We start from the raw sequence: 25,534 nt of genomic DNA on the forward strand, positions 1-25,534 counted from the left end.
AGGGTTATGACCGAACCTTAACCCTGGTGAAAAATGACTCCTTGAAATAGTGGCGTATAGCTTTTTCATTTCAACTTAAAAGGTTTTGTTGTTGTTGTTGTTGTTGTTGTTGTTGTTGTAGAGCAGAGTAAATGTGATGGAAACAGTTTTACAAAACCAAATAATTTCTACCAAAATTTCTACAATCTGAACATAGAGACAATATTAATGATACCTAACCTTCCAGTTCAAATTAAAGGAAAATATCCAAGAAAACCTGTTACGTCATGCATATTTTTACAAAGTCAGCCTGACAACATGGATTTCAGACTAATGCTACTTTACTATTTTTCATTCCAACTTCATGATAGCTCAGCTTGTGTCTCAGTGTTGTGTTGTGTCTCCTACTCTGAAGAAAATAGTCAATAAAGAAAAATCAACATTCTCTGTGAAATCTTTACAGTTTGCTTGGTGCTTTGGCGGGTCACATTGGAACCTCTTGTGGGTTGGTTTTGGCTCACGGGCCTCATGTTTGACATGCTTGATTGAAATTCTAAATACACAAGGGTTAGCATCCTGCAAATAATTAAAATTTTGTCACAACCTGTGTCTCTCTTCTAGTGTGTGCTCGCTCTCTTGTAAACTAACACTGAAAAGAGCCACAACAAAACAGATGGCACTGACTGAATACAACAGCAGTAACTATATAAACTGTAACCTTCTGGATGTCTTATTTTAAAACTGGTTTCCACACATTCCAAAAAATAGAAAGAGTGTCTCTATTTTTGTCAAAATACAATGGAATATTATTGCCATAAAGCCCACACTTTTCAAACTGTTGGGACGGGAAGTGACTGAGGCAGCTTTTGTCACTGAGAAGAAAGACAAGCTGTGATAATATTCTGACAGAGTCAGAAATTTGGAGCAATCATCAACAGAGATGGAAGAAGGTACCAGCCCGCATTGCACCTTTAAACCGATACATTGTTGCAACTCCTCAGTGTGGAAAGTTCTAAATGATGTCATCATCTAATTTGCATAGCTGCTCATTTGCATATATAAGTTGAATTAGATGATGACGTCATTTAAAAATGATACATTGTTGCAAACTCCTCAGTCAGGAAATTTCTAAATGAAATTATTATGCAGACAGAAGGAACCCTATTGGTGCAGAGTGTGTCATGTGACATGGCAGAGATACAGTCATGGAGAGCCCTGATTATTCAAACACAGCTTTTAAATGGAAGTACAGACATCTATTGAGATATGTCTGTTGCGTTTTATTATTCTTTTGCAAATGTAGACATGATATCTACAGTTACAACATCAGATTTGACTGGTGTCTTGTCTTGTATTATCACACAGCAACATTTGTCGCATTTCCGTTTTTATAATTTATTCAGTCAAGCATCTCATGAAATATATGTTTAATTTTAGAATTCTTTGAAATATTTAAAAACATATTTTTAACATCATTCAATAGTTACTTTGTTTATTGAATAGTTACTTTGGAAACATGTAACTCCGTTGCTAACCTAGTTACTTTTTTGAAGAATTATTTCGTAACTATAATTACTTTTTAAAAGTAACTTACAAGAGATGTATGATGCTTTACACACAGTTTGTTTATTTTTTGGCAATAAATGGACATGAGAGCAGAAAATGTGGGAACTGCTTGAGGCTCATATGAGCTGCACCCAAAACCAAAAATTGGACTTCTGCGGATGAAAGTGGGTCAAAGGTTATCTGTGAGAAAAGGGACTAAAACCAAAGCAATTACTCTCATCTCGGGGATTCATAATTAAAGATCGCAATCAGGTGATTAAATTCATTGTTGCATTAATGCTCATTTGTTTCCTGGCTAATTTGAGCCCCGTTGAACAACAGATGGAAGAAGAGGGCGGGGCTACAATTAGAGAGCAGAATGTGATTGGCTGACAGCTGACGCGCACGTGCTCCCGCTTTACGCCTGCTGCTGCCTGGGAGTTTGGAGCCGCACAACAAGCGCGAGGCGCCACAGAAGCACCGTCCTAGCCGCCGCTGTCCCGCCACTGTCCCGTCCAGCTCAAGAAGCGACACACGACGCGAGAACCGCCGACCGAAGCCGCGGACATGACAGAACAGACGCGTTTCTTCCTCTGGCTGCAACTTTTCGCCGCTTGTGCGGTGTTTGCGGTGAACGGTGAGTGCGGCTCGTCCGTTTGTTTACAGTGCGGTGGTCGACCGCAGCTGCTCCCGTCCCGTCCCGCTGCTGTTGTTGTTGTTGTTTCACTTATAGAAGGAACTTGAGCCCTTAAGTTACTCCCTTCCCTCTGTCCTCAAATTTACTCCCGAGGAAAGTGGTTGTTTGTTTTGCAGGACGCCTCGGCTTGTTCTAATGGTCTGTGGTGATTTAATCACTGCCTGACTCAGTAAAGTGGCGCCGTCAATTCATCACCAAAGTAACGGCGCAGAGAGTATTTTGCTCCGGAGCGAGTTCAGTTGACCCTTAACTAAGTGGACGTGTGGGAATGTGGGTAAAGAGAGCCTGCACCACTGTGTTCAACCCCTTCATGAACATCTGCATGCCTTTTCAGGTATGAATGCTGTGATGTTGTCTTGTGGAGGCTGCAGAATCGATGCCCTCAGGCTTTTAGTGCAGAGTGACCCATTTCAAGGAGGACGACACATGCAGAGTGGCCATTATCCTCAGCCAGTGTTAACCTCGTGCCAGTGGCGCATTGCTTTGTTTGTATTTCCATGCTTCAAACACATTAGGGACGACAGACAAAAGCTCAAGTGGCTTGACTGCACTGCCTTCCATTTCTGCTCACACTAAGGGAAAGAATCCATCAGTCACCAAAGTGTTTTCCTTGGTATGATGCTGAATTTTCCAAATGTCAACTTAAAAATGTTCCTGCTCTACACTTTGCATATTGACAGATGACGTATTCCAATCCTGGGCTGGTGTTTTGGGAAAAGGTCTATTTCTTAGAATGTGAAACCTATTTAAGGTTTTTCTTTTCATCTCAGGACATCTCAGGGTCTGTCATTGGTATTAATTTTCTCCACAGTGTGCCTGAAACTTACATTACGCATTTTTAAAGTTACCCAGTGACAGGAAGCTTAAATGCCTTGAATCAAGACCATCTAGTTGATAGAACCTTTTTGTTTCTGCCACACTGAACCAATAATGTGTGTCTCCTGACCTGATGCTCATGGGTGTGTGGTTTGCAGTGCTCATGTTTATTGACCATGTTGAGAATGTGACAGCAGTTTGCACGTGCATGGCTTCAGTCAGCGACAACAGGAGGTTTGTTTTGACTGGAAATCACTTATTTGAATGTCAAATAAGGAGAAAATAACAGCAATAGTAAACAGTAGTGCAGTAAGTGGGGATGGCATGGCCCTGTTTTTGTGAAACATGCAGATCCAGCAGCACAGAAGCAGAATGCTTAACTCCTATGTTCACATAAATTGATGATTGATAAGTGATGAGTTAGGCAGTGATTAAAACCGAATGATTTTTTTAGTTCCACAAGGCACAGGGTTGGGACAGCCATGGGGAATAGGTGTGGTCAACCTGACCACAGTGTTGAGTCACGTTTCCGGATGCAGCTGCCAACGCAGACATGCCAGTGAACTTCCACCCACAACAGCGCTCAGTGGGACCTTTCCTCACTGCCAGAGATTTAGTGGGTGGACGGTTGGGAGGGGGACCTGTTGCTGCTGTGTAACGTCAAAATGTTTACCCAGCAAAATAAGAGCCGAGAGGACATTTCCCCCCTCTCTCCTCGATTTTGACTGATCCGGCTCATTTCTGCTGCTTGTAGGTTTCTTGTCCTCTGTGTTCATGCTGAGGGGAGAAAAGTGAAAAATGGTGTTCTGTGTCAAGCTGGAAGAGGGTTTTTTTTCCCCCTTACAAGACCACTTAGTGTAGCAAAGTGAACCAGTGCTAAACATAGACACTGCTGCACCATTCAGGTGGCTGTGTGCGAAATTGCGGGCTGGTGTAGACCAACACCTAAATTAATTTTAATTGCAAGTGTAGCAAACAGTTGCATAATTGATATATGGGAATTTAACCATGGTTTTTATGCAGTTAGTAATTGAAATTGACGATTGAACAGTTTGATGTTAGTTTGACAATAAACACTGCACATGGCCACACTTCCTGCGGAGTCACCTTAATGCTGCTGGAAAAGAGACAATCCAGCTCATCATGATATCAACCACGAGTGGGATAACATGAAGCTCAGTCTGTATATTTTTAAATGCTTTGCTGGCTTAATTTCAGCCATTCGCTGATAAAACTGTCATAGCTGTATAGTTACGAATGTCCGTTCCACTGAATTTGATGACGATTTAAAGGGCAAAACAGAGGATGAAAACAGCTTATTTCTATTCAGAACAGTTTCATTTCTTAGCTCTCATCAAAATCACTGCTGTGTTGAGTAACAACCCTGCTTCTGGGATCTCTCCAAAGAATTCCACTCTCAGATGTATGAAGTGGGGCCTTTATCACCTCAGAGTTCCTCTGGAATGTGTGGTTACTCCCTTTTAATCTAACAACTGTCCTTCCTCGTAGGTGTGCACAAAAGATAAATCCGTGTCTGTCTTTAGTTTTGTCATAGAGTATTTTGATGGATGATTTATACTTTTCTGTTTTCTTTTTTTGCTTATAATTGAACAGGTGCGGTGACTCATTTGAAGTGTTTCAAAAAAATCTACTCATAAAAAAATTTGTGAAAGTCTTTCAGCGCAAAGATTTTTTGCGTATTTCTGTTATACAGGCACATATTGTGGTTGTTCATACATGATGCTGTATATGTACTAATACATCAAAATACTCTAACCAAAAAGAGGATTAGAGCTGCACCGATTTGCCAAAGTGACTCATGACTTGAGCAAAATGCAGGACCCGGTGCTTGATTAGGATAATTCTGCTTCAGTATTAACACCTTGAGTTTTTTGTGACAGATATTAGTGATCGTGTGAAGGTAATGATGCGCGGTGCTTCGTCAAATCAAGCTTTTACCATCTGCCTGTATTTGGTCTTCCTTAAGGCTGCTGTCTTCTTGCTGAGTATATCATTACTTTTCTCACCAAATCCCTCAGGACAGGACAGACTCCCAATTCCATCCGAATTTTAAATAGCTTCCTTGATCAATGTTTCATCACAATATGGGCTTTCTTCTAATTAGGGACGCTTTATTAGCCGCCCCAGTTTCCAATCTGCTATGTTAAATATTTCACTCGCTCTCTTGTGAGCTTAAATACTGAACCAAGGCGGAAATTGGTGTGAAGTCAGTATGACTTTCATACAAGATCTCGGAATTCATTTGACAGCAAGAAGGAGCAAATTAGTGCCAGTGTTGACACGGGTACGGCTCCGTTCAGCCTGCTGTTGCTGTGGCACTATTTCCAGCTCTATTCCAGTCACTGCACTTCAGCGCAGGAGCCGTTTTGTTGATGGTGTGTGACTCTAGAGTATTTTTAGCGCCTGGCCATCATGTGTGTGTGTTTTTAAATTATTATTCTTTTTTTGGGAGCAACAGCAGATGGCTGTGTTTCAGAGTCCCAGTCACAGATTATGAAGATCTCACCTGCAGCTGGAGTCCCACTGATCCCCGTGCTGAGCAAACAGTGGGTTTTCTGAACGCTTGCACTCGTCTGCTCCCTATAAATCCACACACTGTCACGTGTGCAAAACATGACTTCTCCTCACATGTCCGTTCATTCAGTGGTGGAGTTTGGCAGGTCATCAGACTAGATGAACACTACAGTTTTAACGAGGGTCGGACGTGTGTGTGTGTGTGTGTGTGTGTGTGTGTGTGTGTGCGCGTGTGACGTAAGCTCCTCTCCTTGGCTTTCTGGAACACTGAGTTCCCGCCCTTGCCCGGAAGCCTATATGCCCCAGCATGCTACTGTGTGCATGACAGAGCAGAGGGCACGAGGCTTACGTTTCTTCAGGCGCCGTCGGGACACATTGCATATGAGCACTAACGTGCACACTCGTGTAATTTGTGCATCCTCTGCAGTGATAATGGGAAAACTGAGGCTGACATGTCAGCGTGTCGGGTTGTTCCCTCCAGGATTCCCACCGTGTTTTCAAACACATTCAGCATTACTTGACGCGATCACTGGCTCCCATACCCCAGACCTCAACAACAGTACGATCACTTGCTTCTTGTCTAACTGCAGCTCACAAGGTTACGCCTTGGTGGTAGTTTCTTACCTTCTCCCTTGGAGCGCCGCAGGTTTGACGTGTTGCTGCTTGTCATTATGGATGTTAGTCACTGTTTCATTTCCAAAACAGAAAGCCAGTGCAGTATAAGAAGATATTACATACATACATAAGTTAATTTTTGTTTTTAACTGCTTGCTGACGTCAAAGAGATATTTTTCCCTAAGATTTGTCTCGTCTCTGAGGAAAAAAATCGCTCTTCCCCTGTGATGGAAGCTGCATTACGGCAGGACGTATCCTCAGCCGTCCTTTTTGAGGACGCTGTCCTGAAAAGGCTTTCCTGTCCTTGTCTTCAGTTTGGGCACACAGCACTTAAGATTTCTCAGAGCCAGAAATGAGTTACTGTCTTGTGAGGACATTTTCCTGTCCTTGTATGAGATATTTCTTCTCTTTTTATGTATTTTCTCTTCTGTGCCTGGATACGGTCAGTCTATGAGGAAAGTGAAAAACAGTAAGAATTCACTGAAGCGTTAATCAACAGACAAACAAAATATTATCATATTTTACATTAAAGTTAATGTAACTAAGTGCTCTAACATGATACCCAGCTCTTGATCTGTCTAAAAGCCGTTTTTGCTTTTGCTAAATGCTCTGTCAGTATGGGGCTTGCATTAAATGCTCGGCATTTCTGTTTTGGTATTTGAACTTCATTCTTGGGCAGCGGCATGATGGGAAAAGCACAGACCGTGACTCATAAGGAGTGAGAGAACAGCACAATGCCCTGTAGAAAAGACCTTTCCTGCCAAACATAACTCCACATACCTTCCTAATCTGCCATTCTGGTTAGAACAGAGCAGGATACCATGTTTGGCAGTGGCGGCATAATGAGAAATGTCACTCATTAAGTCATGGAGAATAGATTATATCTGTTGTTTTAGCCTGATTTGACGCACATCTTTAGTAGTTATCCACACCGTTCTGGTAAACAAGGGATATTATTGTTTCTGATGAAGAGAACTGATATGCTGTTTAAGGAATAATGACGGCATTTATGAAGTCGCATTCAGACCCTGAGGCAGTGCAGTATTTAGTATGCTGGTAGCTGTAATGGCTAATAAGACTTGGTACAATCTGTACTTGTACTTAATGTGTTATTCATTCAATAATTGAAACTCTTTGAGTTCCTTACAGTAGCAGGTGCTACATTTTAATTTTTCATCCAAAATTAAAAAAAGAAAAACTTGGATTTTCACGTCATTAGTGTGGGTTACAGCTGTTCATGTCTTCACATTTGTTTTAAGTGTCTGATTTGGCTCAGTTAGGTTGATAGCAACTCACTTTCCATTGATAATTTCCTGATAAACAAAAGCAGAACTCGAGCCATTTTGGCAGTTTGGGGTATTTCCACTGAGGTTTGACCGCAGTCTGCTGGCTGACCACCTTGACTAAAGCGTCACTAATTTCATTTCCTCACTTCCACACAGACTCGTAAAAAAATCTTTCACACAGGGCTTATATACTTACATGTGTCTGTTGGCTTGGTCCTGTAAATTCAGGAATGTATTGCCATTTGTTGAAATTTATCTTTTGGCACCGAGGTTCTGCTGAGTGCCGCTGCCCCTCAGTGTAGGAGGGGAGGCCGTGTTCCTTCCTGAAGATAAACACGCTCTGAGGTTTTGACCAGGATGTGTTTGCTCTTCCCAGTGAGCCTGCTGCCTCGGAGTCCCCCGGAGACCAGAAAGCACTTGTGGGCCTTGACACTGGATACAGTCCTGATAACCCTGGACATCCTTGAAATGCAGTTCATGAATAAACAGCCCGACAGGATGTTTGTAAAATGGATCTCTCGCTCCCTTCTCAGCGAATATGATACTAATGCACTGCACAGCTTTCTTTGATGGCTGGGTGTTAATTGAGTTCCAGGTTTTGCACATTAGTGGTTAAAAATGACAAAAGCAAAGCTTTTGGCCATACCAGGCAGTAGTCTGGTGGCGTCTGCCACAGAAAGGGTGTACAATGTCCTAAATCTTTATCAACTTTACTTCTGTTGAGGAAGTCGGTGTCGAGCACAGCTCGAGGAGGAATGAATCTGACTTAGAATTGATTTAACACTCAATAAAAACTTTTTGTGGCTTCAAGGCTCCTAGAATTATACATTTAACACAACTAAAAACACCCTTTTCTTTATGGTGGGAAGCTGAAAAATATATGTTTGTCCGCTTCCAGGAGGCTCATTTTGTTTAAGGCGGCGAAAAGTACCTTCTAGAAAGCATTATAAAACACTGGACTGGAGCTTATTTTTAGGATGTTGTGGCAAACTAAGTGGTTCTTAAAATAACATTTTTACACCAGCGCTCCAACCTCAATTTCCTTGCAAATGATCTAAATGTTTAGTTTTGTCTTAGATAAGCCATCCCTCTTCCTCCTGGACATGAAAAAAACCCCCAAACTCTTCATTCTCGCTTGTTCCATATTATTGTACCTGTTAAAATGAGTGGATCAGTGTGTAATTAAATGGTCATTAGATGCTGTATATGTGCACAAAATCATAATTACATGTGATTAGTTTTACGCATGCTATAAAGCTGTTATTTCGGTAGACATTGTTATTATATCCCTTTTTTTTTCTATGACTCATCACCATTATTCTGTAAGCTTTGTTATCATGGTTTTTGATCAGCAGAAATGTCCTTTTATAACTACCCAGCGTGAGCGAGCATGTTGTCAGGTTTGAGCCAGGCAGCAGTTGCTCGCTGGTAGAAGCGTCTAGCGTCGTGTTTATAGTGTTGTGACGGCTTACTCAGCTGTTCAGACCGTCACAGCCGACCTGCAGCGCGCAGCTTGCTCTTCATTCAGCAGCTCCAGTGAATGGAGTGGGAACTGTAATAATGGGAGACAACGTAATTGTTGTCGTTTCGCTCTTTCTCAGAGGACATCTTTTATTGAAAACCTTCAGAAAACGGGGAAACTGCTCAAGGAGCTGCCACAAACATTCTTAGTGCGAGTATCAAATCCACTAAGTCTCGGCGGCTACATATTCTTGTCGCTCTCTTCCTGTCTTGAAATATGTGCTCAAAAGTATTAGATCTTTGCTGACAGGAAATAGCGCGCTGCCAGCCATGAATGTGAAATGAAGTGTGTAAACCGCAGCTGGCTAAAACAGGATATAGTTATTTTTTATGAGATGTGTTTATTCAGAAAGATTCCCTCCTGCTCCTGTCCTGAAAGCACTCAAAGAAATTCAAATGAGGGATGTAGTTTTGATGTCTATTTAAAGGCTGTCCAGCACACAGGCAGCGTCTGATTAAGTCAAGTGTTGCAGTGTGTTCTGAAGCTCGGGTCTCTTTCTGCAGGAGATTATTGCGAGGTGAACGTCTGCAGCAACGGAGGGACCTGTGTGATCGGAGCAGGAGCTCCGTTCATCTGCATCTGCCCCGACGGGTTCACCGGAGAAACCTGCAATGAAACCGAGACCGGTACGAACGTCTTCTGGGTTTTTCATTGAGTTTATTGGGAACGATGATGTGTTAGTACACTCTACTTATGCAAAAAGGATTAAGCCGGATTGTTTCCAGATTCCACTCCAGTGAAATCATCTCCCTCCTCCCGTAATGTCTGATCCTGCAGGGCCGTGCAACCCCAATCCGTGCAAGAATGACGCCATCTGCGAACTGACCGGTCATTCCCGCCGAGGAGACGTCTTCAGCGAGTACGTCTGCAAGTGCCAACCGGGCTTCGATGGTGTTCACTGCCAGAACAGTAAGTTCAGGATATGTTATCAATAATCATAACCTTGTGTACTTTTCACATCTCCTGATATCGAACTGATTTTTACCATGTTTTAACATTGATTTACACCTTAAAAGTTTCACCACAGTCAACATTATTGCTGCAATTTCACATGCAAATAACCATTTCCTGCTCAACTTCCAGCAGCAACATTGAATCAAGTCTGTTCTCATCATTCCTGACATGCACATATGAACTAACTGCAGTTAGCAGGCAGTTTCACTGAGAAATCCGTATCTGCCGAACTTGACACACTCAGCACAGAGACAGCTGCTGCGGGTGCTGGCCACCAGACAGGCAGCTGCCGGCCTTATGGGAGCTCCATTCATACGTCACTCAGGCCAGGTTGGTTCAATCAGGGTCAGCCTGAGAGAGCCAAGCAACTGTGGGAACAAGCGCCACGCTCCTCCAGCAGTCTCCGGGCTCTGCCCACTGAGACAGATGGCTACTGTTTGCACAAGACGGCAGCAGAACAACAGTGGCCAACTACTTTAGCAAGACTCAGATGGGACTTCATGAAAACATTTCTTCTTTTTTGGTCTTTGATTATGTATGCCTTCTTATCCTAGGTGTCGAAGGGGCAGATTTAAGTGCAAGAAAAGGTAACATTTCAAATGGGACTGTTTGCAACGTGTCGTCTGTTTTCCTTCTGAGTCCAGGTTCTTTTCATTTCCTTGGTTGCATGCAGAGGTGGAAGTATTCAGTTTTTTTGCACTCAGTATTTATACACACACATGCACACACACGCACACCTTTACAGGCAGTGCAGATTGCTGACTTCAGTGTTATTTGCAATTTAAAAACAATTTTTAGTCAAGGCACAAAACAAAAAAAAGCAACAAAATCAGCCGTGAGATAAGGTCAGCAATAATTGAGCCAGTTTTTAATCAGCCCCCCCCCTCCCCTGCTAAGAGGAGCCGTCATCCATCCTCACCGCTTAGCTTGGTTGAACTGAACCATGTCGACTGGTTAATTTGTCTCCAGTTTTAAACAAGGCTCTCCAGAGGACACTTACACTCCGAGTTTATTAGATTTCCCGTTCGTGTCTGTGTTTTTCCCCGAAGGCCACAAATCACAGCTCATCACAACTCATTTGGCAGGTAATGCTAGCCTGGCTGTCAGGACAGGAGCGCTCCGCAGGGCGGACAGTCCCACTAATTAGATCACGTCTCAAGGATAATGAAGAGGGGAGTTTATTTCACCGCGCTGGTTTGAGAAAACTCTCCCGAGGACTGCTGGGTCAGAGAGGCCCCCCTCATTTACAGCTAACTGATGACTGTTGTGACGGTTTAAATACTCTCTAATTTGTGAGTGTGTGTGTGTGTGTGGGGGGACGGAGAATGAGCGTCACGGCCGCCGGCTCCTGTGGCGACACGCCGGAGAAAGCCACTGATTGTTGAGTACGGTGGCAGAGGAAGTGCTCAGCCGTCATCCTGATACTCTCTTTATGTGTGATAATGAAGAAGGAAAAAAAGGCTGATAAATGTCACAGCAGCTGGTTAACGGGGGGAGTGTGTGAAAGCATGCGACTGCAGATGTCGGTAGACGGCTAAACTCTGACAAGTACGTGTGAACAAACTGAAGCCAGATGTAGAGGGAGAATTCACACCGCAAGAAATCTACAAAACGCAGCATAGAGTGAAATACTGGCTGCAGATAGATTAGATAGTAAAAATGTTCGTCTTTATTAGCTGTGAACAAAGTATCAAACACTTCCTGTGGCGTTCTTATATTTTTTTCTCCTTGAAGAACAGTTCAGTTCAGCCAGAAACGCTCTCCTGGAAAAGCTAATTCACGTGTCTGTTGCACATCCCACATGAACAACCACTCGCTGCTCATGATCTCATATACAGACTGTTTAGCGCACGCGCGCACACACACACACACACACACACACACACACACACACACACACACACACACACACACAGAGTTTATCCAGCTCTCCGGTCTAGCCAACAGAAAGTGGCAGTCCACGCAAAGCGCGAGCAGCGTCAGCGCTGCTACTGTTGCCAGGCGAAAAAGTGAACATGGAGGCGGAATGGCGAATTAAGTCTGCCCTCCTGACAATGTCACACTCACTCCTCAGGTCTAACTGCATCGCTTCTGACTGTCCTGTCAAATTGGTCTAAAAGCTTTGTGGGTTGCAGAGAAAGAGTGCGTCTGTGTGTGTGTGTGTGTGTGTGTGTGTGTGTGTGTGTGTGTGTGTGTGTGTGTGTGTGTGTGTGTGTGTGTGTGTGTGTTTTGGAAGCAGCTCCAGGTTGGAAGTGGGGAGGGAGAGAAATCGTGGTTCATTCCAGGCCAAGGCAGATGGATAGAAACAGCAGGGGAAGGAGTCTTTCTCTTGCTTACAGTCTGTAAATCCTCAATTTGCAGGACAGATTGAGGTAGATATTATAACTTCTTGGAAGTCAGCAGAGGGTGTGTGTGTGTGTGTGTGTGTGTGTGTCACTGCTCCGATCCCTCATTTGTTTTGGGAGCGCTTGCAGCTCCTCCCAGGATGTGGCTGTGGTGTGTGACTGTGGAACACAGGGTGTATACAGTACATGTGCTCGTCGCATGCCTCTGCCGTTGCTCAGCTAAGCCTGCCTGACGTACATTTCCTCTTCTGTATTGTCTGCATTAAAAAGGCACTGTTGACCCATCGGGTCTGTAAAGCTGCTTATCGAGACTCACAACATGAACTGAAGGCAAACGGAGCAGCTGTCAGGTGCTTCCTCACAGGTGAACAAGCATCATGGTTTATAAAGAATATAGCTCAACGGGGAGATCATTGGGCTTTTTTTTTACTGTGACTTTCTAGTGTCTTTTAACCTTTTAAGGATTTTTTTTTTTTTTCAAAAAACAGTTTCAGATGTTCTAACCAAACGCAGACGCGCAGCATTGTTGATCTGGAAATGGTTTATTTTTACCACTACATAGGCTACGAGTTAAGTGTCTGGTGTCTGGTGGTTCAGAACCTCCAGCCACCACTTTATTCTACATATGTAGCCATAATGTGGTGTTGACGTTCAGCGGGGGAAGTCCATCCAACGTAAAAGCCTGTTTTCAATTCAAACCACAATGGCATGAAGTCATGACCGTGTCAGCTGACAAAGATGCAGTTGTGTCTTCTATATTTACATTTCCTTAAAAGAAAGTATAGCTTTCAAAAAGACAAATGTATATTGACTGTGAGTTCATGTTAGCTGATGTTACTATTGAAGCAACATAAATAGTAAATAAATAGTAAATGGCAAGGCTCAAAAAATAATACTGTTTAGCAGTGTGTCATATGTTTAAAGCAGGGTCAGTCGACTCAAAGTCCAGATGCAGCTGGCAGCCTGCAGCATGTCTGTATCAAGTAACTCTTTGTATTATTCAGTTTCCTCGAATTGTCTCCGTTTTCTCAAAGGCTGATGACTCCTGCTGTTCAGATCTACAGCAGCGTTAAAGTCTGTGCTGGGTAAATATACTTCCTGACATCAGTGGATTCATCTGAGCTCTCTGCATACCTCCAGCAGACGAAACCAGAACAGTTATTCTGGGTTTTTCCCTGCTGCCAGTGCAACGTAGTGAGTCCAGTCCACAGAAAATCAGAGCGGGGACATTTTCAACCCTTCCGTGTAATGATATTGTGGTTTAGGGCACCCCGGTAATTACTGTATAATAGTCATTAAAAATCTGTCCTTCTCTTGGTTTATGTTGTCACTGGTTGGGTTTCTACATTAATTATACTTCACTGAACGCGTATTGAACTTTGTGCATTAAGGATGAATAGTGTGATAAAAATGTTACTATCCTTGAATCACTGTTCTTGTGCCGTAACTTGCTGTAAAGAAAAGTTTTGTTATTTGAACAGCAATGAATGGCAGATGGTTTGCCTTAAAAACGTCTTTTTGATTACCTTGTGGGTTTAAGTTTCACACTGTGAGCTGGTGGAAACGGAACAAAGAACCGGGCAGTGTTTGTCTTCTTCCACAGCAGCAGAGAAGCAGGGTTTGGCCGCCAGGCGCAGGCTGGCACCACGTCCTGCTGGCTGCAGCACAAATCTGTGCCGTACGTCGCTTGTCTGATCACATGCACTACCCACTGACCTTGGCCTTCCATTGATCAGAGTCAGGTTTCAAACAAGCCACATGAGATTTCCATCGGTTTTCTCTTGGTGCTGAGACAGATATTGATATATAAATATTGTGGTTGGTTTGCAATTTCCTTAAAAAAGCAATAAGGTTTGTTTGACACCGGCCAAGGACTGCTGGTCTAACGAGCTCATGCTCAGCTGCCCAGATTCTATACGTGTATGCAAATGGTGGACACTTTTATAGTGAGGACTGTTTTGTGTTTGCAGTAGATCAGAGGAGATGTATCAGGTAGCACATCCACCTGGTCTGTTAGCTGCTCCATCAGCGCTGCAGGGTCGTGGGCTTCTCCCAGTTCAGATAAATGGATTAGAGCCAGGCTGACCAGGCTTTGTTGTATTCTTTCCGCTCAATCCTCTTATGGGAGAGACATGGACCAGCTGACGCATCCCGGAGCTCGATCAGCCTTTGCTCAGACTGACGGTTACTGATATAGGCGTGTGGGTTGGAGGAGACGAGTGCAGGCTGTGCCTCCAGTTTGGGAAGACGACTTCTCTAACTTTGCTTTCTGCTCAGTTTGAATTGAGGGTTAAAATGAAAACGATTTTAGGACCCAAATGCTGTATAGTTAGTTCGTTTATACAGAAAATTAATAATACAAAGCTGAGAGTCGCGTTGTTTTTAGCCAGAATACTTTTTCAAAGTGTTTTCCTTTGCCTCAAACAAGGAGACGGTCTGGTTGAAAATTGTCTCAGTGGTTTAGAAAAAAGTTGCAGCAGCAGCAGCAGTAGGTACTCCTGCTCCCAGAAGTCCTGCATGTTGATCCCCTACTTCAACACACCTGGTAGTGAGGAATATTAGTTTTATGTGGAGCATGGAGAAATTCTAAACAAGGACTGTGGCCGTCCAGCATGAGGAATATCCACAGCTGTGCTGCTGTATCCCACAAAAACCAAGAAACAACCGTCCTTCAGCTGGAAGATAAGCGATCTCGCAGAGTCCCCAATTATCTTCTTTGTTGCTGAAACATCGAGGGTGAGATTCATGCAACTGCCTCTAATCTCATGTTCCCACGCCAGCTATCTGTTCTCAGACAAAGCTGCAGTTATTGGCTACGTTTTGTGCTTCGCAATCAAATATGCTGTTGGGATGATTTTTAGCATATCCAATCTAAAATTAATTGCCGTTATCTATTTATTGCCTCTGCAATCCTTACATACCACATTCATAGTTTTACATCATGTCTATTGTGAAGTGTTTAATTTGGCCTCATTACTTTTGCTGTATCGGATTTTGTAAATAAATAATTGTCACACTTTCTAACTTTTTTTTCCCTAAACAATTTCCAGAAAGTCTACATTCTGGAAAGCATTCTCTCAACTTTCTCCTTTCTATCTTATCTATAATATGTTTTTTTTTCTTTAGCATCATCTGTTATTTTAATGAAACTGAACTTGAACTCTCAGATGGCCATAAGGTCAATTGCATTCAGTTCATGGTCAGAATAAGTGTACACACTGCTGGCTCAACAATGTAGGAGTGCAGCTGTGTACTGTTTTTGTTTTTGCTTAGTTTTTAAGAAGCATCACTTTCTTTTTTTCGTAGTTCACCCATGTTTAATAACTTGCAAAATTAAGTTTTAGTCTTAAGTAGAAGACTGAACATTCAGACATGTTCAGAGGTAGCTGCTCTCCTAGTTTACCACAACGGTGAACTTAATTCCGAGGTTTTCCAGTAACTCTGGAGAGCTCAACGTTTGAAATATTCCGCTGCTGCTTGAAATGGTTTCCTTAACCAGATCGAATAAAGCAAGCTGGAGCTGTCATGACCTCGTTTTCTGTTTGTGTGATACGCTTTTCAGAATTACTATACTCTCCCTGTGACATGTGAGGATGAATGTTTGGACACGGTGCTATTTATAGGTGGAGCATGTGGGCAGGAAGATGCTGCCATTTGTGTGTTGGTTGTTTGGAAGCATTTTGTTGCTCTGCTGGAGTCGTTTGCATGCATTTACTTCCATAATGACAACCTCTGAGGATGAAAGCTTTAGAACGGGGTTAAAACGGCCCTTTTGGTCTGCATTCGTCTGTATTTATGCCCGGTTCCTTGCGAATGCGGTCACCAGCGAGCGTACTCGGAGCTGGTTTAGTCACTAAGACGGTGGATGTGGGTGAGCGATGAAAAGGAGTTTATGCTGGTTTCTTTTTCCTCTGACTCATCTGCAGAGTCTGATTGGGACAGACAGTGTTGGTGAGAGCACCATCAAGAGGGGGTTTGAAGAACTGCAGACAAGTTCTGTGTAGATGCAGTTCTGTCGATTAAAAAAAAAAAAAAAAAAACTGTTATGGTCACATTCACCAGTTTAGACCCAAACATACATACTTCCATTGATCAGGGTAACAAACCGTCTAATAACAATAAAACCAGCTCCTCTTTCCAACCCTCTCTCTGCCGCAGCTCCTGACCTGCCGGCCTCCGTTTGCATGACGTGTAATTCACTCACACTCCTAACTGGAATCGACTTTCACACTAGCCTAGATTGGATCAAACCTTTCGTCTCATGGTCAATTTCAGCCGGGTAACATTGCGATTTGTGTCTCCGCAGATGTGAACGACTGTGCCGCCCAGCCGTGTGAAAACGGCGGCGTCTGCAGAGACCTGGAGGGAGACTTCAAATGCCACTGCCCTTCCCCCTACGTCGGCAAGAACTGCCAGCTGCGTGAGTGTGACGAGCTTCATCAAACCCAAAAAGCTCTCGCACAAGCTAAAAGATTCATAGCGTGATGAGAACCGAAGTGTTTGCCTCCTGATGCCTGCATGTGGTTTTAGAGTATCTCCGCTGTGTTGAAGGAAGACGCGAGGAATGAGCGAGCCGGGCTGGAAGCCAGGCTGCCGGGTTTTAGGATGATCGATATGCAGCACAAATATAGCCTGTTCCAAATGAGGAATCAATACTTCATTCAGTTCAGCTGATTTAGTTCTCTGCAGCTTTGAGCACGTGCACAGTATACACACACACACACACAGCTTTGACTGAATGTGTTTTAGACTGTTATTTTTTGTTTTATTGCATTTATTCTCTTTTCATGACTATTATTTAAATTCTCTTTGTATTTTCCAGACCGCCTGGGTTTATAAACATACACACATTCTTTTTAGTTAAGCGTAAGTGCTTGTAGTCACGAGTGCAGACGCTGAAATGTACATTGACAGAGTAACACTTCAAAAATAAGGAGAAATGGAGTCGAAAGTTCTGCTCCTCTGATGTTTGGTTCACTTTCAGCTGTTTTTCTTCTAGTGGTCACTGTTGAAGACTCACTTGAAAAAGTTGCTTCATAGTTTTTCATCTGTTGTTACGTATTTTAATTTTTATCATGAAAACTTCACTTAAACTCAGCGGGTAAAAAAAGTCTTCAAATCAAATTAGTTACAGGAAAATTTGAATTTATTTTTAAAGGGCTGTGTTTTGGAACGTTTGCCGTGTGAGTCGGAGAACCTCGCTCTAACAGGCGTTCTTCACAGGCTGCATTTCGCTGCTCGGCATGGAGGGAGGCGGCATCGCCGAGTCCCAGATCTCGGCGTCGTCGGTCCGCTATTGCCTGCTGGGCCTGCAGCGCTGGGGACCCGAACTGGCTCGCCTCAACAACAAGGGCCTGGTCAACGCCTGGAGCTCGGCCGCACACGACAAGAACCCCTGGATAGAGGTCAGTTCACCGACACAGGACAATTAGACTGGCATTTTAAGTCACCACAGTGTATTGCAAAGCAATTCAAGTTCATGAGTTAGATTTTTCTCTTTGCCAATGCAGTGTCCCACGTTTTACCAGATTTGTCACTTTCACCGAGAAAGTAATTAAAGTAACTATTCCTTAATCCTATTTTACTTGGAGAGAAAAAAAAACTTTATTTTCTTTTATCTGTCTCCAGATTAACATGCAGAGAAAGATGCGCTTCACGGGCATCGTGACGCAGGGCGCCAGCCGCATAGGCTCAGCGGAGTTCATCAAGGCCTTCAAGGTGGCCTCCAGCTTGGATGGCAGGACGTACACCATGTACAGGACCGACGGACAGAGGAGGGACAATGTGAGGACACAAACACAAACGAGCACAAAAACTGGTCTCCTGTATTATGATTTCCTTTTTCTAGTTAGAACTCCAAACATGCATTATTGTGTTAATCTATAAGTGAGCCACTAGAGGGGGCATGACTTTGCTGTGCTGTAACTGAACTCTGCTCACTGTGATGAAGGAAGGGTAGATTTACTCTTTCAGTCATCAGTTAGTAGAAGAGAAATCACAGTGCAGCTTTGCTTCTTTCTTAATCAGGTGTTTGTGGGGAACGTCGACAACGACAGCACCAAGACCAACCTGTTTGACCCGCCGATCGTTGCCCAGTACATCCGCATCATTCCCGTCGTGTGTCGCAAGGCCTGCACGATGCGCATGGAGCTGGTGGGCTGTGAACTCAACGGTAAATATGAACCTGCAACGTCGTCGTTCCTGCATTAAGAATTGGTTTTCAGCATTCAGACAGCAGGTGGGGAAGAAGTGTCGTACAGGAAGCCCCCCCCCCCCCCCCCGTAACATTTAGCTGCCATGTTACCACATTAATTATTTTCAGTCCTCAACTCAGTGGTTCATCACATTTCAAAGAGAGGATGCTGGAAGGATAACGCTGCGCGCCGTCTTTGAACGCAGCTGTGTGCTATTTGATTCTGTTCAAAGACGATCCCTACAGACTGTTTAAGCCGTGTGATTCTGTTCACTACAACACATCAATACTTGAATCTTTTAAAGTCTGTTGTATTGCAGTGAGTTTCTGTTCGTGTTGCTTTCTTTTTATCTTCAGCCAGCATGATTCCCTCTGACTCACTTGGCCTCATTACACTGTCAGATGTTTGTCTCGCGTTCATCAGATCCGTTTGTTCCTCCTTATTGTGTTTTCCAGTGTATGCATGCTTCCTAATTTGCTGTTATTTGTTGCATGTTTCATTGAAGAGCCTGTTTGTACCAGACATCACGGTTTGGCTGATCACACTTGGCCACATGAAAGTACAGATGTAAGGATGGATGGTGATGCTGAAACCAGCTCAAGAACGAGTCGAATGATTCGTAACCTCATTCGACATCTTAGGCTTTCTTCAGCTGCATTGCTGAGGCTTTTATAAAAGAAGTTACTGTAACCCTTTTGTCAAACTGCATGGCTGTGAGCCAGTTGGTGTCGCTCCTGATTAGGAAAAGCCACCATTGTTTCCATTATTCCCAAACTTTAATGGTGTTTACACCGGCTAATCAGTTTTGATTCTTTACGTCATAACAACGAGGCCTCTGTGCCCCGAATTTCTGTGAAATTTAACATTGCTGCATGTTTAGCTGAGGAGCTGCAGCAGGTAGTCTGTTGGTGTGACTAAAAGAGAGGAGTGAATTGGGTCACCTGTGGTTTTTAAACAGAATCACTGCAATCGTATTTGTAAAACTGAGAGATTTAAAGAAAATCCGCTGCTGCCGTGGTTTCAGAGTGTGCTCACACCGACCAGGATTGATTGCAGTGTTTTTGTGATCTATTTCTGCAAGTGCAGAACAGTTGTTTTGATCGGAAAGTCTCTGTAAACGTCCACATAAACACCGGTGTGGTTCAGTTGGTTCGAGCAGAGCTCAAACCAAGCAAGAAGCACAGGATGTGATGGACTTCAAAAGAGCTGTATAGTTACAGCAAACTGTGAGAAAAGAAAACACAGTGAAGCTGTTTAAGTTTGTTCTTTAAAAAAAACATTTTATAAGTTGTTGAGTTCTCAGCTGGTAAATATCCAACCACAAATATTTTACAGAATTGATCCAGATGAATCAGAACTGAATGTAGGTTTTGTAGACGTGTATTAAAGATATGTGGAAATGTTCAGACTCAAAAGAAGAAGATCAAATGGTCTGGATACTCATTAATGACAGATATACAGTAATTATAAAGTATAAGACATCATGGCGTGAGATGTTGGGGTGGTAGTTTATTTTAAATATGTTACTGGTAATGTTTATTCCCTCATGTTGTATGAATCAGTCAGAGAGAGTGTGTGACAGCACTAAAAGAGCTGAATGTTTTTCATGCGTTTTGGCCTCCATGCTCCACTGCTTCTCTAATATTTGCACAATAAAAGACTTATGGCTTCCCGGGGTTATATAGTGGGCGCCATTGGGTTTTTTTCTTCACCTCCGCTTTAGGATTTGCATTCTGTTCATACAGAACATCTGAAATAGAACAGAGACTTGGGGGGGGGAAAGGCTGGAAACTTGAATTGAATTGGTGTAAAACTTGAGCTCGAGCCACAGATGGTGGGAAGAAAGAGCTGAGCTGCAGGTTTCCAGCTGTTGGTTCACCTGCATGCCGTATTTCCGTCTGCTGCGCTGGCTGCTCGTGTCCTTCACGTCTTCATCTTCACCTCCACGTGTTCGCTGCTTCACATCGCTGGCTGCTTCCTGTTCGTCCCCGTCTATCATGCATTCTCTCTCTCTCTCTTTCCATTTTTCTTCTCCTGTCTCTTCTTCTGCGCCTCGTCTCACTTCCGCAGTGTCTTCAAACGCTGCAGGTTGTTCAGAGCCGATGGGCATGAAGTCCCGGCTGGTGACGGACCGTCAGATCACGGCCTCCAGCACCTTCCGCACCTGGGGCATCGAGGCCTTCACCTGGCACCCCCACTACGCCCGGCTGGACAAGCAGGGCAAGACCAACGCCTGGACGGCCGCCACCAACAACCGCTCGGAGTGGCTGCAGGTGGGAGACGAGGACGGGACGGAGCCGCACGCCGCTTTATAATCCTGCCGCTTTCAGCGCGTCTGAAGCTTCTTCTCCTCCCTCAGGTGGACTTACTGTCTCCCAAGAGGGTCACGGGGATCATCACACAGGGGGCCAAGGACTTTGGCTCGGTCCAGTTTGTCACGGCCTTCAAAGTGGCCCACAGTGACGACGGACGGTCCTGGACTGTGGTGAAGGACGAGGCCGCCAAGACAGACAAGGTCAGTCGGCCATGCTCGGGTGTCTCCTCCTCCCACTCAACCAGAGATCATTAAAAACTGGATCGAAAACACAGCTGCCGAAAATTTCAGGTTTCAATGTAAAATTTCTTATTCAGAATTTTGAAATATGAAAAAAGAATCCGTGTTTTCTTTTTCTTTAATTCTGTTGTTAAAAAAAAAAAATTAATAATCCATTCATCCATAGACCTCGAATCTATTCTTCTTCCTGGGAATGATTAGTTTTTGGTCTCTAATGCATTCAAAGATCAGTCTTGGTTCCAGATGTCAGCTGCACCGAGCCAAATGAAGCCATTTAATCAAGGACATGGCACAGTGACAGCAGCTTTGACCGATTATCAGTTTGTGGCCTGAATCTGTGTTTTTTGTGGTAATGTTGGCAGCGGTTTGGAAAACTGAGCTGTTTGTCGAGGTTTCTGACTCTCCATGTCTGCTTTTTATGCCCACTCAGTTAAGTTTTTCTCATCTGGAAAACGGTTTCAAAAAAATTGTCATGAATATACAGACTTCACTGCTTTCTAAATAATTTGTTCACTTTTACTCAAATATTTTTATTTATAGTTTAAATAGGAACAAGTAACTAATTTATTGTTGAGAAATTGTAAGCAGAGTATCGTCTTTGGGAAACTGTCCTGACATGTAAATCATTCTCACATCTTTGTTCTGACTCGTTCATTTGTCTCTCCAGATCTTTGCCGGGAACAGCGACAACAACGTCCACAAAAAGAACATCTTCGAGCCGCCGTTCTACAGCCGGTACGTCCGCATCCTGCCCTGGGACTGGCACGAGCGCATCACCCTGCGGATGGAGCTCCTGGGCTGTGACGAGTAACGCAGCGCTGCAGCCGTCCCCCCTCTCCTTCTCCTCCTCCCTGTTCCCCTCCCCCCCTCCCTCCCTCCCTCCTGAGCCACACCTGCACTGCCTTGCTCTCAGCCCTAGGGGGCAGCAGACTCCAGCGAACCCTGGCTGAGCAGTGAGCGTTGTTACCTCCTTTTGGCTTGATGAATTGATTATTGATTTTTTTTCATTCTGAACTGAGTCTATGATCACTTCATGATTCCTCATCTGTCGGCTGAAGTGAAGATGGTGACCCCCCATCATTCAGAGGTCAGAGGTAACAACACCACTGCCGTGTCAGTCGGTGCTGCCTGGACTCTGATCTTCAATCAGTTCTACCTGGAACATTCTAAACCTCCAAGACCCACAGCTGGTGATGTACATATTCTCTACAGACAGCTTGCACGCGTCCTTTAACCCAACTCTCAATGTCCTGTCAAAACCCACAAAGTACCTATGGTATTTAGGAGATGCACTGAGATGTGTGGTTGATTATTTTTCTTCATAAAGTTTACAGACATTAAAGCATGGTGCTTTGAGCTTTTTCAGAGCATTTTTGTTAGGATTTAGGTTGAAAGAAAAAAGAAAAAAACCCTCAATCTTCCTCATGAAGCAAAACTAAGATGCCAAACATCTCAGGATGTCCCACAGCGTGATGCAGTGTTTCTCTGCTGTGATTTAGACTGTAAAATCCTCACTCTGTGTTCTCTCTTGTACATTTATTTAAGCTACTTTAAGAGATTTAACATCTGAGGTGCAGAAATAGAAATTCAACCACATACAGCAGCCAAAAACAGTTTTCCCGTGTGGAAAAGCATATTAATAATCTGTTTTCAACATTGTGTCATTTGGTGACAGCCCACCCTCCAGTGGTCATGTCCGCCTGTTCATTTAGAGAATTCCAGAGTGGTGCAGTGGCGCAGACACAGAGGGAACAAAAGAGGAATCAAACATCTTAAGTCTGTCTTTGTGGGGCATAATCAGTCAATGGAGCATCACAATTAGTGAGCCTGGAAGCCAAACAGATGTGATCTCTAAAGGCCAGAGGCGACTCCCTCATTGATGGACAGGATGCTGTAAACAAAGGACTCAAGGAGTCGAAGGTCACTGTTGTGTGAGGAGGAAAAGAAACATTTTATAGCGTCTGAGGAAATAACTGGTGAGATTTACATTCTCTGCTGCCGTCAAGTTGCTGTGTTCAGATTCTTTAAAAAAAAAAAAAAGTATTTGTTCTCAAGTTTTGAAGTTTTCCTGTTTTCAGAAAAACCATCTCACTCTTAATCAGTGGTTGTTTGAGACATTCCACCACATGTTTCCCTCTATGACCGTTATTTGCTGCAGCACATGTGTATCAAATGTCACTAAATGGTGCGTTTGAGGAAACAGTGTTGGGTCAGTGTCTCTTTTCTCTGAGAGACTGTGAGGGGGCGTGTTTACAGGGGGACGTCTCGTCTTTCTGTGAGTCTCTAAACCATTTTAGATGCTGGCGGGTTTTTTTCTAGATGATTTCAAAGCTATTTAAAACAAAAAAAACTGAATTCAGGATTCCTGGAATAGCTAACAGCCTTCGATGTATTATACCTTACACTAGTGTTTTGCTACAGTGACAGTATTAAATGAGTAATAGTTACATTAAATAGCGGCCTGTGTTAACTGCTTGATCAGCCCCCCCAAACGTAGAGATGAGCTGTAACGTAGCTTGAAAAGCAAACGGTGGATGTTGTTTTCTCAGGCCAGAGCGGATCTGCTCCTGATGTACAGTCGATGCTACTGAACGCCACTCGCTCACTTGCCTCTGCTTCTAGTCGTGTTCACACAGTTTGACTTTTATAAAGCACTTTGATGTTTCTCTGTTATATTTGAATTGTTAAAACACCCCCCCCCCCCCCCACCAAAAAAACAAATTGTATTGTGCAGTGAAGAATGAACATATTAATTATTTGATGTCAAATTGAAATGAGAAAAATGGACTGGCAGTTCAGAGTCTTTGTTAGATTTGAATGTCAGGGAAATTCTGTCAACTTGCATATGCGTCGTACACTTGTCCACATTCTCTCTCTTAATGTTTGCGGCAGATCTTTTTTTTTTTTTTTCTTGTTGTGGGGGGGGGGTTCCAGTGTTATGCCTGCAGTTGAAAGCTGCAGCCCGGCTGATAAGCCCGTAAGAGAGGAATCAAATTAAAATGGATTTTTTACGCTTCCACTGGACACGACGTGACTCGACCCGCCATATCATCCGCTCCCGAAACAACCCGACACAAGATTCTAAACCCTCCCACCCCATGAATTATGAATTATGGGCTTGTGCAATATTATACCGTGTTAGTTTTGATAACAATGAATAATAATTTGAGCTCCTTTAAAAAATGCATGAGGGTACAGCAGTGCCACTGAGAGGCCGCAAGATAGATGCCGGTCTCACACGCTGTACAATATTTATGATTGTTGCAGGCGTTTCCAGAAGTGGCCGTCCTCGCTCCCCACGTCTTGCATGCGTTTTATTTTTCCCACTAATGTCTGTTAGAATCAACTAATTTGACTTTAATGGTGACATAGCTGCCCTAGGTTAACATGGATATGTTGTTCCCCTGCTGTTCTGGTTTTCTATGATCCAAAATCAATGTTTTTTATGGTATTATAAGTTCATTTCTTGCTATACTGACTGTTCATAGAATTTTGAATGGTTTTGAAGCTTTGTTGTTTTTTTTTATTCCAGTATTGTGTTTCTAAGAGGACCTTATGTTTGTCCTTTGTATCTTAAAAAATAAAAGAATAAATAAAGAAGCTGGGAAAAAAAAACAGTGAGGTGTGTGGTTTGCTTGAATGGCGCACCAATAATCTTTGTATTAACTGTATGAAATATTTAGGATGTTTTAATAATCATAAAGCTGAATTAAGTGGAGCTGTTTTCCATTTAAAAAGGTGGGAGATCAAAAGACCCCGAGCAGTGAGGGTCGTTTTGCCTGTTTAGCATTTAAAGCGCCTCCAGGGGCCTAATCTCTTTGTGGCGCTCTGCCGGCTCTGAGGTGTCTTCACCCGAGGAGGGCATGTCCTCCTCTCATCTCTCTGCAGTCTGCGAAGGTCACAACCGAACAGGGAATCCCTCTGTGAGGCTCAGTGGTAGAAATACACATTCAAATACACCATGAGGGGTCAAAGCGGGTCTGTTTATCCGTTACTGTTGAACAAGAGAAAAGCTCTCGTTTCACCAAAGGTGCCGCCTTTTGGGTTCCTAAGATCTTGACTTAAAGTCCAGTAATCCAGAGGTTTTTCATTCTGACTTTTGTCTTTTAACACCCCCGTTGCTTTTTCTCTTGGGAGGGTAAATTCCCGAGATGAAGATGTTATGTTGTCGCTCCCTCTGAATTCATGCTGAAATAAGAATTTCACTGAAAACATCCTGAATGTGAACGGATGCCGCTACATGAAGTAAGTTGTAGGTAAAGGTGGTGTAAAACCTTCACATGGAGGCCGTCGTCTTTCCTCAGACCTTCTTGAACAAAGTCTCTGAATGTCCTTGAGCCTCACATAGGATTAAAAAAAAGGACCTTCAAATGCTTTTGAATTAATTATTCCCCTTCAGGAACATTATCTGCAATCTGTGTGGATTTCAAACAAGTGCTGATCTGTGCAGATTGAACCCGACCCCAGGTGCCGTGTGTACGCAATCAGAAAC

The 25,534-nt window shown here is 43.5% G+C and overlaps 1 protein-coding gene across 4 annotated transcripts; it reads left to right on the forward strand.

Annotated features, from left to right (window-relative positions):
- Positions 1 to 1,968: 1,968 nt before the first annotated feature.
- On the forward strand, positions 1,969 to 24,653 carry mfge8b (milk fat globule EGF and factor V/VIII domain containing b). 4 transcript variants are annotated; one of them, XM_030095943.1, is made up of 11 exons: positions 1,969 to 2,161; positions 9,499 to 9,621; positions 9,773 to 9,904; positions 10,504 to 10,536; positions 16,601 to 16,714; positions 17,518 to 17,699; positions 17,923 to 18,078; positions 18,322 to 18,466; positions 20,559 to 20,761; positions 20,848 to 21,003; positions 21,710 to 24,653. In XM_030095943.1, the coding sequence occupies exons 1-11, from the start codon at positions 2,092 to 2,094 to the stop codon at positions 21,851 to 21,853; spliced, it is 1,458 nt and encodes a 485-aa protein (XP_029951803.1). In that variant the 5' UTR covers positions 1,969 to 2,091; the 3' UTR covers positions 21,854 to 24,653. The 4 variants fall into 4 exon arrangements, with proteins under 4 accessions (XP_029951803.1, XP_029951804.1, XP_029951805.1 ...); XM_030095944.1 differs by having other exon boundaries at positions 20,577 to 20,761; XM_030095945.1 differs by lacking the exon at positions 10,504 to 10,536.
- Positions 24,654 to 25,534: the final 881 nt, after the last annotated feature.

This window comes from Salarias fasciatus, chromosome 7, assembly GCF_902148845.1.
Source record: "Salarias fasciatus chromosome 7, fSalaFa1.1, whole genome shotgun sequence".
NCBI classification, from domain to species: Eukaryota; Metazoa; Chordata; class Actinopteri; order Blenniiformes; family Blenniidae; genus Salarias; species Salarias fasciatus.

Bases quoted from the DNA above. Each gene is read 5' to 3' on its own strand.
- mfge8b (XM_030095943.1), top strand. From the start codon at position 2,092: ATGACAGAACAGACGCGTTTCTTCCTCTGGCTGCAACTTTTCGCCGCT. The intron at 2,162-9,498 runs GTGAGTGCGGCT...CTCTTTCTGCAG, and splicing joins TGCGGTGTTTGCGGTGAACG to GAGATTATTGCGAGGTGAAC. The intron at 10,537-16,600 runs GTAACATTTCAA...GTGTCTCCGCAG, and splicing joins AGATTTAAGTGCAAGAAAAG to ATGTGAACGACTGTGCCGCC.